Below are 21,896 nucleotides of genomic sequence, written 5' to 3'. Positions count from 1 at the left end.
CGCGCTTTTCACGTCGTGGACCTCAAAGACTTGTACTCATTTGTCACTTTCGAATAACAATCTTATTGTTTTTGGTTGAAAAATATTTTATAATTTTGCTTCTGGCGAAAAATGAACATATAGTCGAAAAAAACATTAGGGGAGAGCGGAGCTTAAAAGTTCGTGGGTAAAAAGATCCACTGCCAATATCTCAAAAACAAGTAAAGTTAGAAATTTTTTGACAACAATATTTGAATGTAGACGGATTGTTCAGTTAGATTTTTCTAATAATAAAAAAATGTTTTTCAGCCACTTTTTTTAAATTCGTCATTTTCCGCCTTCACTCCGTAGCCTGGATAAAAAGGGATCGACTTATTTTTAATTTTAATAGAATTTTACGTAATAATAGCTAAATTATATAGCCAATGTAACATAAAAATTTCATTCGTATATTTTTATAAAGAAAATACCAGATATACCTTTGATCTGATGCTTTGTCAGAAATATTTATCAGCAGAGTTAATTAACTATTAATTTATATATAATTATATATATATATCAATATATCTATTGTAAAATAGCTTCTTTCTAACTTAATTTAATTTTTTATTTACTATTTCCTTATTATTTACACCTAGGCCAGTATGAAGATGTGGTTGACTCTGTTTACCCCACCCACATGTAAGCTTTAATAGAGATTATATCAGAAAGGGTTGAAGCCAACTTAAATATTCCTCTACATTCAAATATTGTTGTCAAAAAATTTCTAACTTTACTTGTTTTTGAGATATTGGCAGTGGATCTTTTTACCCACGAACTTTTAAGCTCCGCTCTCCCCTAATGTTTTTTTCGACTATATGTTCATTTTTCGCCAGAAGCAAAATTATAAAATATTTTTCAACCAAAAACAATAAGATTGTTATTCGAAAGTGACAAATGAGTACAAGTCTTTGAGGTCCACGACGTGAAAAGCGCGACTCGCGCTTGAAAATATTTAATATCTTTCGATGTAACAAAACCTCCAACAAATTGTAAAAAGAATTTTGTTGCAGAGAAAAAAAGAAAATATATGTTTTTTTTTGGATCGATTCAATTCGGGTAAAGGCCGAGTAAAACCTTTGTAAATATTTAAGGGTTGTTATTGTTAAGAAAATTGCAAAAACAAAAAAAATTTTTTTAATCATTACTAAGTTCACTTCAATATGAGTGTAATAAAAAAAAATAATACTGATCGGATCAGCACATCCGGAGATAATTAATTTACCGCAGATGATGTTCATAGAAATTGAGCAAAAAATCCATATTTCAATCGTAAATATTAACGTCAAAAATTTTTTTTCAGCAAAATCCTGAAATACGTGTCAAATGATTTTATGAATAGTATCTGTAAACAAATTTTCAGACAATTCTAAAATGTCAAGGTTAAAAAGTGTCCGGTTTGTAAAAGAATGACCCAGCTATATATATATATTAATGAAATCCTCAAAAAATTAACAATTGATTACGAAAAAACGACCCCGCCGATCTTTACGAGAAACTAATTAGCACGATTTCCAACTGATATTTTTCAATTTTTTAAAATCGGTTCAGGATTGCTGAATTTCTGTCTAATTTAATTGTCTCTATGGGAAGGAAATAAAATAAAGAAGCAAAAATTATTAAGCTTTTTTTAAGAGTTTGATTGACATTCATTTAGTGCTGTTTATATAAATGTTTTATTCACATTTTTGTGATTATAAAAACTTATTTTTAAAACACATGCTTATTTACATATAACATTGTTAACCATTTCATTATGATGCTTGTCATATAGCTCTTGTGTTATCATACTAAAAGTATGTCGGCACTGATTCCTCTTCTAAGTAGATAATTTTTTTCAATATAACTTTTCTCCACTAAATCTATAAATCAAATCAAAAGTACAGTTATACTTTAGAAATTGAATCTAATACTAAATATTAAGTGTTATTTGAAGAAGAAAAAAACTAAACAGGTACTGAAATTAATGTTTTACCTATATGAATTTCTTTAAACCTATAAAAATGTAATTCTTATTTAAACCATTTTTGGTCGATTTGAAGAAGTTTTTTTTTAAGTATGATTTAATTCAATAATTATTGATAAATTGCTCACCTGACAAGCATTTGAAACTAAACAATGAAATTCCATAGACCTGGATTTTGTTGAATCGGCAAACAGACATCAAAAGAACTTAACAAAAACAATACATTTAATAAAATAGATTTATTTTTATTAACTATTGCATATATACAGTTTGATATCAAAATACTTAAAACTAATCAAAACCTAATCTTTCAAAAAGACCTTTAAAACCATTGCTTTGCACCTTTTATATGCTGTTTAGTAAAAATTTCTAAGACTCAACTCAAGTTACATTTTAAAATTGTTAGCTATATGTAAATTTTCTATACACTATTTTAACTATATATACAATTTTCGTAAAACGAGCCTTTACGTTAAGAAAAAAATTAAATCTACAATAACAAGCAATACTAATTTAATATTATATTAATAACCTATAATAAACATTAAATAATTGTTTTTAGAAATTTAAAATCAATGGAATGTATTAGATCAACAATTCATTTTTTGTTTCTAATTATTCCAATCTAAGAAGAAATTCATGAAATTACTTATAATTGCTTCTCATTTAAATGTTAATTCTTCTATACTAAATTATTAAACATCTAATTCAGCCTTTTAAGTAATAATATGGCATTAAAACAGGTAATTATTAATCTTGAAAATATTGTCAGTCTTATTACTCATTTCATATATGAAATGATATGTTTTTTCTTAAATATAAGGATATATCCTTATATTTAAGAAAAAACATATCACCTGCATTCACTAGTATCTGATTTGGTGTTATTAGGTACTGGTATGCATATACTATCTAGAGTCTCCTCCTTAATATTCATTGATCCAGAGTGCTCTTCTTGTGCCATGTTTTTGCAGTTTTCTTTTGAGCACTTGCAGGCGCTATTACATTTCCTGTTGTTTTTGCGACAACCACATAATCTGTTTTCACATTTACCTTTACAGCTACATTGGCTTACATCTGCTGACACTCGCTTATGCCTTGGCAGTGTCTGTATATGAGCAAAAAAAGGAATAATTGACCAAAAGAAAAGTTTTTCAAAAAAAACTTATAAACATGATTATATGATATCAAGTTGGCAACTAAATTAAGTGCGGAAGAAAATCAACATTTTTTTTATGAAACTAAATAACTTTATTCTGAAATGCATTGTCTATTTTTATCACTGATTTTTGTCATCTTTTAAGCTACTTCAAGCAAGCATAATCCCACTTCTAAAAACTTCTGGTTATTATTAACAAAAACTGAATCAAGAATAATCATTGAATTGTTTAGCATTAAAGGAGTTTTGTAAAGATCAAAACAAAAAGTAATAAAAAAAGGCAAGGTCAGCATTATATGGTCTAGTAATTTTTGTTGAGTGGCCAAAAATATGTGATGCCAATAATGGAATAAATCACCATTTCGTTTTGTGAATTTAGATCACTTTTGTAATCAATTTTTTATTCAGACAAGTTGGACGACCAGAGCGTTTTCATATTTGAGTGAAAAATCACCAGAACAAAATTTATCAAACCAATTTTTACACTGCCGTTTTTTTTGTCTGCTATCCAATAACAAAAAGTTTTTATATTTCAACTACGTGAGCAAACCTAAAAAATCAATTGATACCATCGGAGAGAGAAAACCACTGCCAACTAATTTGCTAATATATTAGAGAGTAATTGAGAATATTGATATTTATGTATATCTCATGCTTTAATTTTAATTTAATTTGGAGAAACAAGATGCACAAAGCTTTTGCTTTGTGTTCCCAGACTATATTTACTAATCCAGTACGCTCATAAATTTTAAGCATTATTTAACCCAAATATTATTGTAAAAAAAATCACTCATTTTAAATAATCAAAAGTAAAAATTTTCACTGATTAATATGATTTCACTCACCTTCGCTAAGTGGACTCTAAAATCAGGATCTTTTTTAGCGGAATCTGCATAAACCTCATCATCACTTTCTGATGAACTCATTGGCTCGAAATCCAGCTTAAGATGATCTGGATCTTTTTTCATTTTCTGAGCCTTTTTTTCACGTGTTCTACAATTCTTAATATCATTTCTGTTTCCATATGTCATTAATTCAGCCAATTCATGTCTATGTTGCTCGCGTAGCTTATCCATTTCCTGTTGATATTGAGCAACTTTCGCCACTGCTTCTGTTAGCTGATTCTCCAGTTCAGTACCGCGCTCTAAGCAGATACAATGAAAATTATTTTAACTTTCCCATACTAACATTGTATCTTTTCACATATTTACATATTTTTGTTGCTATAAAAATATCAGATTAATAGATTTGATTGTAATAATACCATTATGGACATCAACTGAACGCCTTGGGTCAGCAATCATATCAAATAAGTCTTTTGGAGCATATTTAGGTTCAGGTATTGGCATATTCACTTTTTGTGCAACTTGTGCCACTAATGTTCGCTTCCAAGCCAATTCCTTATTTAATTGTTGGAGCCCTGTTGTTAAAGCTGCCTGCTGAGATAAATGGTTATCTTGTTGTTCCTTTACATCAAGGTCAGTAATGCTTTCAGATGATTCTAAGTGAACATCTTCTTGAAAACCACTGCTTTCACAGGACACTTCTGATACAGGTCTTTTTTCAATATCATGGTCCAAAATATGAGTATAAACTTTTATTAGTGTTTTCTAAAAATGGATTTAAGACTGTCTCATTTTAATAAACATGTTATTCTATACTTTTATATTTCAAAAAACACTCTCAAACTTATCATTAGAAGCAGAGTTTTTTGAACTGTCAGTGATATAAAATATGAAAACAAACCTGCACTTCATCTATGCTTTCTTTAATTGTATGTAAACGAATATTACATGAGCTTTCACTTGTGCTTAACTCTCCCTTAGTTTCATCATCTAATGAATCTAATGCTTTCAATAAATTATTATCCTTTATCTGAAATTAATATAATAATGTATATAATGTGTATGTATTATATAAATAAATAATAATCTTTTAGAATTTTTTCAAGTTTCTTAATTTTTCTTAATGATATATAATATATATATACATATACATAAGTAAATTATTGTGCAAAATGTTGTAACCTCTTGTCTCGATTTCAGTACAAGTTCATTTTTGTGCTCTTTATTTACAATTGGTTTATTTTTTATTTTGTTTGCTCTATTTGCACATCGTAACGTGCTCATTATTTCTTCTATGTTGTAATCCGCTGGGCTTACACAAGCTATCATTAATGTAACCGCATTGCCCCCAAGAGAATCTAGAAATTGAAAATATATCACACATGACAAACAGATATGAACGATTCGGAATGACTGAAACTCGTATCAAAACAACTTGTATGTCGGAATCGGATGCCGTATATATCCGTACGATTTATTTATTTTTATTTATTTATTTATTATTTATTAATTTTACAAGCCGTCGGTATAATATTTAATATTATAATAAGGCTTAAGTCAATATTTTATAGGTTTAATATAATTTAATTAATTATTAGCTATTTAATTACTTAATTTATTTACTATAAACCTATTTATATTTACTTAATTATAATTTTTTTTTTTTTAATATAACTAGTTTGTTTGTTACAAGTGTTTTTTAAAAATTTAATAAGTAATTTTAATAAGCTTTACAATACATACTTTTACAATATTAACAAATTTTAGGTTATTTTATAATATTTTAACAAATTTGAGTATCTTATATTATTATAATTATTATTATTATTAATATTATCATTATCATTTTTATTATTATTGTTAAATATTTTTACAATTTTTTTTCTTTTACAAATTTTTAGGTATTTTGATAAAGGAAATATTTTGTTTCACAATTTTTAAGTGTTTTTAAATATAAGTTTTTGGTTAACTAATTATTAAGTATTTTAACAATAACAGTCGAAATAAAAAAATTAAAATTTTGTTTCACGATTTTAAAGTGTTTTGAATTATAAGTTTTTAGTTAACTAATTATTAAGTATTTTAAAAATAACAGTCTTATGAAAATAATAATTATAAAAAAAAAAAAAAAAAAAATGTTTCTCAAATTTTTTGTTTTTTAAATTGTAAGTGTTTAATTAACTAATTATTAAGTATTTTAACAATATAACAATAACAGTTATATAAAACAAATAAAAAGAAAAAATAAACAAAGAAAGAAATAATAATAATAATAGTAATTTATAAGTATTTAGTTTAACGAACGAATTATATTGTCACGAGCATAGTAGACATAGACATGGCTGGTAGGTGACATCAGTTAGTTTGGGCCCGTAGGTTCGTAGGGATTTTTGCCATCGTCGATCCATCGATCTTGCTGCTGCCTGTAATAGAGAAATTTCTTCGAGCGGGAAAAGTCGCGTTAATGATTAGTTGAGATTTTCGGGAAAGTAATTTGAAAAATCGAAATTTAAAAACTCCAGAGGGCTATAAAAAGTTAAATCCTTTAACGCATTACCTAGTACTTTATGAAATTTCTTGTTATCAAGGGTACGAACACGTAACGGCAGTTTATTCATAAATTGTATACCCATACCGCAGATAGTATTAAAGGAACTGTGTAGTTTATAAGTCTTACCTTTAATTATTTTATGTCTCGTATTGTGCTTGGTATTTGACATCGAAGACAAATTAAAAGAGTCTGGATTATTTTTTATGAAATTAAGTGTGACTAGAACAAATATACTCGGTACTGTTAAAATTTTATGTTCATTGAAGATATTACGGCATGATGTCTTGGAGGATAGTGAAAAAATTATTCGAATTGCTCTCTTTTGAAGTTTAAAAACTTTAATTAGTTCATTAGAGAAACCCCAAAATTGGATACCGTAAGCAATGTGTGAATAAAAGTTTGCGTAATAAATAGAAAGTAAACTGGATATTCAAATTTTTGATTTAAGGGTTCGCAGGATAAAGCATGTACGCGTTAATTTGAAGCATAAATGGTTGGAAACGTGTTCAGACCAGTTAAGATTCTTATTGATATAAACTCCAAGAAATTTAGATACTGAAGAGGAGTCAAATGAATAGTTATTAATTGTAAATGAGGAAATATCATTCGCTACGCGCGTTGCTGTACAGAAAGAAATAATTTGGGTTTTGTCGTTGTTTAAAAGAAGATTATTTATATTGAACCATTTCGAAACGGAATCCATGACACTGTTCAATTTCGTTGCGAGGTCATCGTATGTTCTAGCTTTGATGGTTAGACAAGTGTCATCAGCGAACAAAATAAAGTCACAAAGATTTGAGCAATTAGGTAGGTCGTTAATGTAAAGAAGAAATAGGAGCGGTCCAAGAATTGATCCTTGTGGGACACCCATTTTCACGTTTAATTTCCTGGATATAACTTTACCACCGGTGCTATTGTCCAAATATACGCTTTGAGTTCTGTTTGTTAAATAAGATTTTAGTAATTTAAGCGAGCTAGAACGAAAACCATACATTTCTAATTTATCAATGAGAATATTGTGAGATATACTGTCGAACGCTTTGGAGAGATCGCAAAAGACGGCTACACAATAACTTCCATCTTCAAATGAGTTAATAACATTTTGGATGAGGCTAAAAACCGAGTGCGATGTAGAGTGTTTTTTCCGAAAACCATGTTGGTTGTGAAACAAAATATTGTATTTATTTAAGAACCCAGAGATTCTGACGTGCAAAATTTTTTCAAACACCTTATCAAAAGAATTAAGAAGAGAAATAGGTCTGTAATTGCTCACAATATTTTTATCGCCTTTTTTATGAAGAGGGCGGATTTTGGAGTGCTTAAGGTGGTTTGGATAAACTCCCAGCTCAAAGCATTTATTAATACATATTAATAGGTTATCAATAAAAAGAGGATAGAATTCTTTAATGATGCATGTAGGAATTTCATCCGGTCCCGCGGAATAGGAAGATTTAATAGCTTTAAAAGTACTTGCAAGTTCCTCAATTGTGACAGGAAATAAAACAAAGCTATGAATATTTCTAACAATATACGAAACAGGGGAGCAGCAAGTGATGTTCGAGATGATGGAGGAAGTCAAATTTGAAGCCTCATTAACAAAGAAGTTATTCATTTCGTTGGAAATATCATTAATGTCATTAATTATTACATCATTAATTGTCAAAGATTTAATTTCTACCGCAGATTTACGTTCTAGATTCATTTCAGAATTAATGAGAGACCACATAGTTTTTTGCTTGCAAGACGAGTGCCGTATTAAATCTTCGTTGAATTTAATTTTTGCTAAATCAATTAAATCATTAAACGTTTGCCTATATTTCAAAAAGTAAATTTGGAACGATAAAGTACCATTCCGTTTGGATAGACGCTCTAGAAATTTTAATCTATTGAATGATATACATAAGCCCTTAGTGAACCAGGGCAAATTCCGTTTAGGGGCCTGGATTTTTTTTGAAGAAGGGAAAGCTAAATTAAAATTGTATAGAAAGAATGACATGAAGTTATTAAATAAAGCATTAGCGTCATTATTATCCTGAAATACGAGGCTATCTTTTTCCAGTAAGGCTTTGAAACATAGCTTATTGGCTGAGTCGAAAATTCTCGAATAACTTATTTTATTGTTGAATGGTTTTGCCTTAGATGCAATCGCAAGAGATATACCGTAATGATCCGATAGAGTGGTGTTTGTAACAGAGGATTCAATGAATTGTACATTAGTAAAAAAATTATCGATACACGAGGCCGACTGTGGAGTTACACGAGTTGGAGTATGAATAGTCTGGCTCAGATTAAATGATTGAATTAAGATCTTAAAATCATCTAACAATTTGTATGTTTTATTAAAATGGATATTAAAATCGCCGCATAAAATTATTTTATCGTATTTATTAGACAGCTCATTTAGAAGATCGTAAAGGAGAGTATTAAATGTGGAACCATTTTGGTCTGGGGATCGGTAAACACAAATTAAACAAAAATGACCATACTCAAGAGATATTTGGATAGCACAGTACTCAAATATTTTTTCAACACAACGATATATATATAATAATATAACTCGATTCAGGGAAGAAGTAGTGTGAGAGTTTTTCCCATTTCCATTTCACACCGCAGTGCCCGAGATGGGCTTATTTTCAATTGGAAACATATTTTGATCTATATTTTCAATTGAAAATGGACATCGCGCTGCCCGATGCCAGGTTGCCAGAGCGGGGAATCGAACGCGCGACCTTGTCCATACAAAGTCATCGCGTTAACGATCTTGACTACGGCGGACCCTACGATATATATATATATATATATATATATATATATATATATATATATATATAAGCCTTTAACGACTTGATTCGTGTCCATAACCTGTCCATATATCGGGCCCGATTCACTAACTTAACAATCACATTTTCTAATTACACTAACAATAAGTCTACTTTCGGTTCGGCGACAGCTCCCGAAACGCTGCGCCCCATAACGTTCTCTAGAATCACACTACTCGTATAAACATTTTGATTAACACTTTCGTGCGGTTGACCGCACGCTTGCCGACTCTGAAGCCCTGCAGGCAACTCACACCCTCGACAACGACTAGCCCAAGACTACGACTACTTCTAGAGTCTAGATTGTTCCTAGACTAACTACCCCACAGGCCTTCGAACACACTCATCAGTGACATGGTTTTTACTCGTATATGCGTATAGGGAGTGGAGTATTCATGTCTTATTTTATATCTGTGTGTGGGTCATCACCCACACATTCGTAACAATATATATATATATATATATATATATATATATATAAATATGTAATAATTAAAGTTTTAGTTTACCTTGTAGTAGTCTTGTTAATTTGCTGTCACGATAACCTATGAAACCCGTACAGCCCTCGCCCAATCTTGATATGACATTACCCAGAGCTAACAATCCTTTATTAATTTTTACACTTTCTCGGAAGCGATTACCAGTTGCTTTTGTTTTATTTGCTCTTTCAGATCCTGCCAAGTCTACCAAATGTAACTTGCATTTTGTTAGACTATTTCTAGTAATAAAAAGGAAATATTCAGACATTTAAATGTGGAATAATCGACCTAGAGAGAAGCTGGTATCAAATTTTTTCAAACTTTAATGAATTTATTAAAATTAAACCTCTTGTCGCAGGACCATAATATTTTATTATGTTCTTTAAAACTATGATCGCAAACGTCGCACAAAACTAATCAATGCTAGTCCTTACCAAATTACATACAGTGGCATTTGAAGTTATGAAATCAGTTCAATCGTTTTTGTGAAAACGTCAACAGAAGATCCAAAAAAACGCTAACATTACACACGCATAATTTTCGCACAAATGCTTTGTATGTATGGTTTCGAAGCGACAACCATGGTGAACTAAAATAATTTTCAATTCAAAAACCATTATTTTCATTCATCATTACTAGATCCAGTTTTAAATAACAAAAAAATAATACGTAAAGCTTTTTTCTTTTACTGACTATTACTTACTTATCGCTGATTTTTCGCTGTTGTATATGGATAGTGAATATTGCATGACTTTTACTGGATTGACTGTTCATTGCAGTTGCACCTACAGCTCTGCGACGATATCCTCTAATTAAACAATCTAATGCATCTTTTGCATCACCTACTTCAATTTCGGTTAATCCAGGAATTACAATTCTTTTTTGTTGATCTTCTCTGATATCAACTATACTTTGATCTCTATTTGATTTTGATAAAAGATCAAATAATTGTTCTTGATATAATTCCATAAATGATACCTGTAGAACATGAGAAAATACTTTACTGAAGAAATGACTTACTGTTATTATTATGTTTACAATTTCATAAACTATTATGATTTCTAAAAGCAAATTATATTAAATAGCAATCCATATCCACTCCTAAGGAGTGCAGAACAATTATATTCAACCAAACATATAGAAGTACAAACACAATGCAAAGATTTTGAAAATCTGACATGTTTAATTTCTGACCATTTATGGGTATTCAAATAAACTCTAATTACAGTGTAAAAAGGTTATGGCTTTTAAATTTTAATTCTCATTTAAACCCCATATGCTCCTTAACAATACACTTTAAATTTATTACTTTAATATTTGGAAAGTAGTTTATATTGATCTAACTTGTAATTGAAAATAATATTGCTCCGTCAGAGTTGAAATTTTTTGAAAAATGTCTTTTACTGCTCTTGGTATAACACCCATCTCCTCGACTGGTCCACCTGAATAAGCCATGCCCATGGAATGAGTTTTTCCGGAGCCAGTCTGACCATAAGCTAATATTGTCACATTGTAGCCTAAAATATATTTTTAGATTGAACAAAATAATAAATAATAAAGTAAAGATACTGAAGATAAAAATAGAATTTGGGATTATAGATGAGAGATAAATTCACCTACACCAAAGTTATGTTATGTCAAAATTAAATTCTAGTAGAAATAAATTACCCTTAAACAATCCATCAACTAAACCCTTCACAGCAGTGTCATAAAATTGAGCTTGCGAAACTTCTGGTGGAAATACATGGTTGTAAGTAAAAGAAAGATTTTTTATTAAAACTTGAGGTTTATTTGGCACTGTTTCGAGGCATTTAACATATCCTTTAGAAATTTCGGATTTGACTAAAGGCCTTATCCTTAAAGCCACCTGTACACTAACAGCAGAATCAGCCATCTGAAATTTTTTCAAAAATCGTTTGAGCAGGTGTAGATCTTATATGAGATATTCTATTATATTTTATTTATGAAGATGCGTAAGTTATAAAATATCATAATATATTTTAATGAATATGCTTGCTATTTGTTATAAGAAGATTAGCTTACCTTAACCATAGCACTAAATTAATTATTTCAAAATCTAAAATAAAATAATTTTGCCACGACAATAAAATTAAATAAAAAAAATAAAATGCTTAATTAAAGTGATGCACTCGTTTATGGTCAATAAAATTGCTTTTGATGCAAAAGAAATGTCGGTAATTCTTCAATGTCGTAAACTGTTAATCATTTTTCTTCTGCCGCTCGGGGCATGTATCAGTGAATCTTTTGGAAACAAATACTACCTATTACTTTTCAATTTTATTGGAATAATCATTCAACAAGCACTCATGGCTTTGATGGCGGTCCCGTCACTTCAATATTTAACCAAGGAATTGTATTATACGCATTTGGCATACAGTATTTTTCTTGCTTTTGTTGTGAACAGCGTACAATTCGCATTTGAGGGCAACCAGTTTCAGTTGCCAGATGAGAAACCCGCGCTGATGAAGTACTATAGGTCATTATACATACTACATAATGTCACCGGACTCCTCGGAAATTTTCACGGACCATTAATCACGAAATCAGTTTCATGTTTAGGAGAAGAGGACTGCTTCGTATTGACTTTCAGTATAAGCATGCTCTTGAAAATTGCCAACGTTATTATTTTTCTAGTAGGAAATCGCTATTTTATCATTTTGAAATCGGTGCACACCTCAAAATATATCATCGCCTGCATATGGAACGGAATGAAACTTTCAATTCAAGATCGTAAAACTATAATCCTCGACCACATTGGCTTGACCATGCAGAACCCGAATATGGAACAGAATCAGTTACCGATATTAAAACGGTTTATAATATGATTATTATTTTTTGTTGCGTTCCAGTTTTCTCCGGCCTGTACAGCCGATATATAGATGAATGGATGACCCAGGCCAGCAAAATGGACGGTCAATTAGGATCTTTTAGTTTTCTATTAGAACATTACGAGTTGATGAAACCATTGTTGGCGATTATAATTATGCCAATATGCGATCACGTCATAGATTATACCATGATATAATTATACCATGGAAACTTGATAGAACGTTCAGAAGAATGATTTTTGGTGGACTGTTGATATCAATTGCTTTCCTGATATCAGGAATATTGGAAACCTGCATCAAGTCACAATTGCCACCTTTGCCAACGGAGAAGGAGTTGCAAATCAGGATATTCAATGGTTTTAATTGTACAGCGTACCAGACTACCTCATAGTGAATCCTTTTGGAATGTACAGCAATAAACACGTACCCTATGACTCTTTTCACCACACCTTTCAATAAGAGGATCTTGCTTCCCTCCAATAAATGAAACGATAGATACATATGGCGGTATTGCTATGTCGGTGATGATAAGGAATGAAGATGGACAGGCGGTTGCATTCGGGACAACGTGGTAATCAGAGATCCATACGGCTCGGAGTTTTCGATGACTGTAAAACCAAGCATTGTTGCCGGACATTCAGTGATCAATAATCCTACCAGAATATATGAAGTAGACGTATCTGTGTATGATTTGTACTTGAACGGAGCGAAAGTCACGAAACTCGATTTGGACCCAGGCGGGGTTTATTTGGTTACATTAGTCAACAGCACAGCAAGAGTTTTTGTAGTAACGGAACCGAATTCTGTGCCAAAATGTCTTTTGGATGCTACCTCAGGCTGTTGTGTTGATACTAGGAGAAATTTACTTTAGTATTACTTATGATCAATTCATTTATACTGAAGCGCCGATGCCCTGTAAGGTAATTGTTGCAGCGTTTCACAATTTCTTCACCGCCATTGTAGAGATTTCAATAGAAAATATAGTTAAAATTGAAGGCATAGATTTGGATCATAAACTTTATCTGCATGCACTTTTGCTTATATTGTGCATGCTAGTGCTGTTTATAGTCGGAAAGAGATTTCGTGCTTTATCAACTAACAATGTTCTGTTTTATAGACAAAATATTTTCATAATATAATAAATAATATGTATAATATTAATACTCGCACAAATGCATGATTTCTTGCATTTTATATCTTGTTATACAACTCAATAACAATTATAGTAATATTTAATTTTCAATGTGTTTTCTCTGATGCTTTGTATTATACCATTAAATTGCCAAATTTTACATTTATTGCCAGATTTGTGAGCAAAATAAAAATATTTTTTAAAACTTGTACATCTTTCACTTTCACTCAAAAAGATGTCTAGAAATCACAATGAGAGTAGTTATAATGAATAGTAGAAATTGGTTATATACTGATGAATTCCCAACATTTATATTTATTGCTAGATTTGCAATAAACAAAATTAACTGCTCTTTTTTAAAAATCAAATCTTTAACATCATATCAAAAACGTCGGAATAAATATAATGATATTGAATAGCTAGAAATGGAATCAAAATACATGAGAATTATCTGTTCCTCATCATATTGTCTAAAAGAATCCAAAAAACATTGTTATACTTTAATTCAGCACGATTAAAAAAATAGGCTAATAATAAAATAATTCTTATGAACATTGACTATATTATACATAAGACTATGACATATATTATATCATAAATTAATAAAATTTATTTTAAAGAATATTTAAAAATAGGTTATATTTAAATTTTACAGTTGCGCTGCAGCAAATTCATTGTTCCAATTCAAATGGCGTTGGTGAACTGTATTTTAGTATATTATTCTAATACTTGTCAGTCCTCAACAGAAAAGGTAATTTTCTACTTTTATGTGGTATTTTTTATTATATTTTGTTCTTTCATCTAAAACAATTGATTCCGTTTGCTGCTCTTCTAATCACAAGCAGCATTTTTGACCAAATTTATTTTCTTACTATGGAAGGTTAATAGAGTTTCAAACAAAAAGAAATTAAACAAAATATGAGGTGTGTTAACAAGCCAGAAAAAAATGATCACGCCATGTTAATGTAGAAAATGGACCATCTTCAAAATGATTCAAAATGGGAAACGACGACACGCGAGGTCGGTGAGAGGTTAAATTCAATTGTTTGCGTTTACTTAAATTATTAGTAAACAGCTTTTTAATCCTCATTAAGTTAAAATTTCGTAATTCTATTCCGTGCTAACGAATACTTAAATCTTGATAGACTTGATAACAAAAATCTTGATTTTTTGAAATTTATTTCTAATAATTATTTCAATTAATTAAAATTCATTGGAATTGATTTCATCATTATTTGTTACCTTAAGGTCATGTTTTCGCTAAAAAATCAATTTGCTACTTTTATTTTTTTGTGACGCTGAATCGTCTGACGTAAGTTTGTATGTGAGCCCATTTTTTTCAATTTTTTTATTCAATTTTATTAAATAGCTGCAGCAATTTCAAAAATTTTAATTCCATTAGTTACCCGATAAGGACTTGAGTTGATTAATTTTGTGGGACGATGGGCACAATTTTCGTTCAAATTTTCGCCAAAATGTCCAAAAGTGATGTTTTCTCAAAAATAGCTGTACCAATTTCAAAAATTTAAATCCCATCAGTTACTTGATTTTTCATTTTGTTCATTTTGTGCGATGATGGGCACAATTTTCGTCCAAATTTTTGCCAAAATGTCCAAAAGTGATATGCTCTTATTTCACCGATATAAGGTGTATTACTGAGTTGCCTTATGAAAAAAACATTGTCATTCATCACCTCAATTACTTAATAGATTTATAAGACAGCTTGTCATTTATATTGTAAAAGTTGCCAAGAATCCTATACCAATTTAGAAAATTTATATAAATAAATTTATTTTTATATTTTTGTAGTTCGAAATCGTGCTGATTAGCTTTCGGTAAAGATTGGCCTGGACGTTAAAATTAACGATTTTGATGGAAATTTATATGATGATGGAGTTCATGTTCTCAAGTGATTTGAATATAAGAATTCATAAAATTTGGAATAATGAACCTCGATTTGGGACATACAACATCGTCTTTCTTTATTATAATTAATATGATTTTATATAATCTAATATTATAAGTTTGTTTGAAACATATCAATTGGAAATTGCATTTCCGTGCCAGTTAACAAAGTTTAATAATCGGGCATAACATCAATAAAAAACATGAATTTCTTTCAAAAATTCATTTTAAATCCATACGTTTCGGCTATAATCCTAGCCTTCATTCAGTGGAAAAATTAGTTGATCGTAGTGTTAAATTGGAAAATTTTAATCATCCATGGTATTAGGATATGGTAATGCACTACACTATATATTATAAACATTAACTTGAAATTACATAATATTTTCAAAAAATACTGATTTGAAAAAATCGCAAATGGAAGATGACATCTTCAACCAGTCTACGAATAACACACTATTCATTTGTGATTTTTTCAAATCAGTATTTTGTGAAAATATTGTGTAATTTCAAGTTAATGTTTATAATACATAGTGTAGTGCATTACCATATCCTAATACCATGGATTATTAAAATTTTCCAATTTAACACTAAGATCAACTAATTTTTCCACTGAATGAAGGCTAGGATTATAGCCGAAACGTATGGATTTAAAATAAATTTTTGAAAGAAATTCATGTTTTTTATTGATGTTATGCCCGATTATTAGACTTTGTTAATATATATGTGTATATATATATATATATATACTAGCTGACCCGGCAAACGTTGTTTTGCCATCAAAAATATTTTGCTGCTTTACAGTGGTTCTTATTAACCAATACTATTGATCAAAGTTTTCTTAAAATTAAAAAATAAAAAAACAAAAAATTAAAGTTTAGTATAAATTTATAAAATTTGTTATAAGTAAGCAAGTGATGATTTTACTTATAAAATGTATTCGATTCAAGTTGGCTGTGAAGGTTTCTATTAGTATTTTTATTTTTCAATCGTTCATAGCATTCGTTGCTCTATGGTCTTTTGTCTAGACTTGTAGACTCTCGACAGAACTCAAACTATGGTAAAATGTCAAAATGTTTTTTAATTAAATAATATAAAATTTCTGCTATTAATTGAGATTGTTAATATACCCTATGTCCTAAATGGGATCCATAAGTACACAGTGAGCAAAACAAATTTTAAATCGGTTCAGTATTTCAGGCGTTCACCGTAGACAACATCTGTGACACTAAATTTATATATATATATATATATATATATATATATATATATATATATATATATTAAGAGTTATATATATATATATATATAATATGTCAACAATTTTTTAAGAGTTAGTACATTAGGGGGCGTTCATTAATCACCTGAGCAAGTTTTTAAGGATTTTTGGACCTCTCCTCCCCCTTGGTGATACATGGTGATATTCAAAATTAGACCTCCCCTCCCCCACCAAGCATCACGTTTTTTTTAGTTACGTGAAAAAACTGTAAACTTTTCGATTTTTTTTGAAAATGTTTGGACTTTTTTTTAAAAAAATTAGTTAAAAATAAATACAGGTGATATTTCGTGGTTTTTTGTCAACCCCCCCCCCCCTAAACCTCACGACATTAATGGACGCCCCCTTAGTTTGTTTCTTGCCAATTAACAATCTCCTCCAGCGAAAAAAAGTTTTTTTAGTCGAATGATGAGACACATTTAGTTCTCGAAACTGTACAATTTTATACATAAAAATTATTTTATTCCGACGCATTAGCTATTGAATAATTAAATGATATATATATATAGATCTAATTTCTATGGGAGTTTAGGCATAATACGAATAAAAAATGGTATAATTGAAAACTACAAGTTTATTAAATCTAGACGTTTCAGCCTACATCCAAGCCATCATTCATTTTTCGATATGTATTTATTGTGTTGAGTTTTGAACAGACAATCCAAAATAACAAAACACCAACAATAGTCAAAAGTTTTCAACAAATATTTTTTTTATATTAGTATTTACACATAACTTATAATATTTTAGAGTTACTGGTAATATTGCTATATTGAACCCATTAAAGACTTGCCTGTTAAGTGACAAAACAGACAAAAATGAAAATTCCATTATCTTTATTTAGTTAAAATGAAAAACTATATACTGTAAATCCCCCCTAAGATGATTGCCCAGGAGACGGGCTAAAAACGCGTTTTTAGTGAGAAAGCTTATTATAGGGTAAATATATTTTAAAGAGCACAAACTGTCGTAAAAAGGCGTATTATGCGGGAAATGGTTGTCTTAGCGGGTTTCACTGTCTGAAAAATTTCAGAGTGTTTGAGAGTTGAACAAAAAAATTAAAGACTATTATCTCGTCTTAACATAATTAGATAATTCTATGTGAATCTTCAGTTCAATGACACGCTGAATATTATATTACATCTAAATTGAAGTTAATTGAATGAATAGAACATTTTTCACTTGATCGTGTGCAATAAACAAAAAAAACTTTCAATTTTTCATACAAAATATATATATATATATATATATATATATATACTCAATTCGTTATTAAATTCAATTCGAAAAAGCTAATAATAACATACTAGTAAAAACTTTATTGGTTTGACATATTGATTAAAAAGTGAGATGCTATATAATTTATATAAATGTCGATTCATATTTATGTCAAGCAAATATCTAAAATTTCTCAAATCTTTTTATCTACAAGAAATAAAATCATTCTAATAATCATAATTTTTGAAATTTTAATAAATTGGAAAAATATAATATGAAATGAGATATTCATAAATATTTTGAAAAAACTGTTCATATCAAACTAATATTGCATTGAAATATAAAAATACGTTTATCCCAAAATATATATTCCTAATTAAAAATTGAGTTACTGATTGAATTTATAATAGTAAATCTATAAAAAACAAAATAACTATACAATAATCTATACTTATTAAATTTATAATATGAAATTTGAATTTATAGTTTTCCAAATGTTAATTAATCACAATTAGGAATGAAATTTCTAATATATATATCATGTTGCAGTACCTATAGAAAATTATATTTTTTCAATATAAATATTCGGCATAATTTACAAAAATATATATTTTAATTTTACAATCATTTAAAAATAATATATCAGAAATCTTGTATTTAAAACTGACCTGCTCAATTTGAATCAAAACTATTATATTCTGATTTTTTATTTTTCAAAGAAATGATATAAAAACTTTTTGTACCTTCATATTTTTTCAATAAAGTAGGATTGCAAGAATAAATATTCAATATTTTTTAATATTTAATTTATATACATATTTCACTTTGAAATACCATTTCAATTTTACTATTAACTATTTTAATTTTATAGAGATGTCAAGAGATTCATGAATGATTATATAATATATATTGAATCTTAATCTACATACAATAAATTTAATATTTTACTTCAAATTTTTTAACATTTATTTATGTTTTGTGTTAATAGTCATACTAGTTTAAAGTTAAGTGAAGGTATACTTTTATTTCAAACACAAAATTGCAAACTAATTCTGAATAAGGATGGGAAGTATCAGCTTTACTGATTAAATACTATCTCAAACATATGTGTGTATATATATATATATATATATATATATATATATATATAATATAAATGACTGGACTAACCTGAACTGATTGTATATAAACCCTGGTTCAAACAACAAACCCAACAATACACAGCAACAAATCAAACAACAATATAACAATTCATAAACTATTAAACAACAATTTTTATTATTAATAAACTAATTGATTTAATTTATTTAATTACTATTAATTAGCGACTCCCAGGTGCTCCAATTTAAAATTAAAATTCCCGTATCGACAGTTAGCAGACTCTGTCTCGTTTCGAACTAAAAGTTCGGAAAGTGATCTAGCCAGCTACGCGCGTCAAGCCAACAGACACTTTCGGCCACGCCACGCCAATCGAGAGTGGGCGGGGTCAATATATAAAACTTAATTTTTTAGTGAAAATGATTAAAATATAATTTTATTCAATAAATCTCATTTATTTTGCATTTTCTATGTTTGACATAAAATCCTTAACCTATAAATAAGTTACAATTACATTTGCCATTATGCATTAGTACCAACCGACGTAATCGGGAGCATAATATTCGGCATTGTGAGTGAATGGTTTCTAGGTTATGTTGAAACATTTCAATTTGCCATTGAAATAGTGAATATGTTCATTAATTATTACATTGAAAAGTATGAAAAAGTGATTAGGAAAGCCTTTAAACAATTCCAAAACGATTAGCATAGTGGATTGTTTTTTTTTTACGCCAAATTAGTCATTAGAATCCTTATTAGAATATAGTGTCTGCACCAGTCTGCTCGTTTTCCAGTGCTTCACACTTTTTATAGTTATTTTGTGACTAACTAAGTTAGTGATGAATATAAATAAATAAATGTGAATATAAAGTAATGATCTTTTGTTTTTTTTATTAACTTCCCGTAGGGTAAGTTATTGTAATGGGCCGAAAATCGGAATTGAAAATTTTAACATTTCTCGACGTTTTGAAGGTTTCTGAACGTTTTGGCATACCTCAGAAAAAATGGATGTGTGTGTGTGTGTGTATGTGTGTGTGTGTGTGTGTATGTATGGATACAAATTTCCAGTCACGTTTTCGGGCGCACGGATCAACCGATTTAAATGGTTTAAAAAACATTCGATTCCTATTGATAGGGAGATGAGCTGATTAGATTTTGTCAAAGGCGGGTCCAGCAGTTACAGAGATAAAAAGCAAAGAGTGCAAAAAATTGAAATCTAGGTTTTGAGAGAACGGAGCATCCGGTTTGAATGATCTAAAAAACATTCAATTAGTAATGATTGGGAGAAGTGTTTATTAGTTTTTGGCAAAAGCAGGCCCAGCCATTTCGAAAATAAGGAGCTGAATATGTAAAAAATGGCAGTTTTTGAGAGAACTAAGCGTCCGATTTAAATGATTTAAAGAATTTTCTGCTTGGCCTAACAAAATAATTAATTTTGGAAAAAAAAACTTCTGTTTCAACTTTTTTTTTCAAAAAAAAAAAAAAAAAATTGTATATCGAAAATACTTTAGATTTTATTTTTAATTCTGACTATAGTTATAATATACTTTAAACAAATAATTTCAGCTTTGCAATTCAGTTTATATAATTCTTATAAATATTAGACAATGCTACAATATTAATAATAATCTATTCTAATCTATTCGAAAACATTCAGTATTCCTCTAACAATTTGTTACGGTACGGAAAGTTCCAGCAATTTGCCCTAAGACACGATGACATACACCCCACTATATAGTTTATTTGCTATTTTATATTTTTTACACCTTCAAGGCAAATGTTAGCCTGTTTTTTTTTACCCCACTCAAGTGTGAGTGAGTGTGTTGAATCTAACGTAAAATCAACAACACATCTTAAAATACAATTAACATACAAAAATACATTGAGGTCTTGTAAACTAAACAACAGTGCTCACAACCAAAACGAATAACAACGAAAGAAAATTCTTTTGTTATGGATTTTCAAACATTGCCGTTTTTCTCCCGGTGGCAACGTCGTAAGAATCATGGCGATTGCTAGTTATACATCTTTTTCTATCTATTTTTTAAATATTGTTTTTATTAGATGCTCCACCCCTTATCTACTCATTTTTGTATTTATGAAACATCTACAGCAGTTAATTACAAGAAGTTATTAGAAGATATTAGATGGCATTTCTCATACATTTTCAATCTTTGAGGTAAATTAACTTTTATGGTAGTAGATTCAAACTATTGTAGTAGATTTACAATTATTCGAGCAGATTTACACACTTTGTTGTAGATGCTCACTTTCTTTAGTAAAACACCAGTAAACAACCAGATTTAATATCATTGTAGTAGGTTTAAAATCATCGCAGTAGATTTACTTGGAACCGATTTACACTTATTGTAGTAGATTTGTGCTCATACTTGTAGATTTATGTTGGACTTACTATGTAGATTCATATTGGATGCATACTTATTGTTTTATTTTCACTCATTCATGTAGATTGATCCTCATGGAGTAGATTAACACTTATTACAGTATATTTGTGCTCATACATGTATACTTACTCTTATTATACATATTGCATTTATTGTAGTAGTTTTTAATATATTTA

At 29.2% G+C, this 21,896-nt stretch overlaps 1 protein-coding gene across 1 annotated transcript; it reads right to left on the bottom strand.

The window, feature by feature from the left end:
• Positions 1–2,837: 2,837 nt before the first annotated feature.
• Positions 2,838–11,731, bottom strand: LOC113380624 (chromosome-associated kinesin KIF4-like). The gene is made up of 9 exons (XM_026619793.1): positions 11,506–11,731; positions 11,182–11,354; positions 10,541–10,815; positions 9,868–10,076; positions 5,171–5,346; positions 4,890–5,012; positions 4,408–4,753; positions 3,989–4,287; positions 2,838–3,092 (listed from the first exon to the last, which is right to left on the bottom strand). The coding sequence occupies exons 1-9, from the start codon at positions 11,729–11,731 to the stop codon at positions 2,838–2,840; spliced, it is 2,082 nt and encodes a 693-aa protein (XP_026475578.1).
• Between the last annotated feature and the right edge of the window lie 10,165 nt (positions 11,732–21,896).

The sequence above is a fragment of the Ctenocephalides felis genome, unplaced genomic scaffold, assembly GCF_003426905.1.
Source record: "Ctenocephalides felis isolate EL2017-DRISC unplaced genomic scaffold, ASM342690v1 CF-g0.4_SCAFFOLD_02265, whole genome shotgun sequence".
NCBI lineage: Eukaryota > Metazoa > Arthropoda > Insecta > Siphonaptera > Pulicidae > Ctenocephalides > Ctenocephalides felis.
Note: the sequence above shows the minus strand (reverse complement) of the source record. Positions and strands in the feature narration are given on the sequence as shown.

What these genes read in the sequence shown, in the direction of transcription:
- LOC113380624 (XM_026619793.1), bottom strand. Translation starts at nt 11,731, where the DNA reads ATGGCTGATTCTGCTGTTAGTGTACAGGTGGCTTTAAGGATAAGGCCT. An exon ending in AGTTGATGGATTGTTTAAGG is followed by an intron (nt 11,355 to 11,505) that starts GTAATTTATTTC and finishes AATATATTTTAG; the next exon opens with GCTACAATGTGACAATATTA. An exon ending in TTAGAGTCCACTTAGCGAAG is followed by an intron (nt 3,093 to 3,988) that starts GTGAGTGAAATC and finishes GCTCATATACAG; the next exon opens with ACACTGCCAAGGCATAAGCG.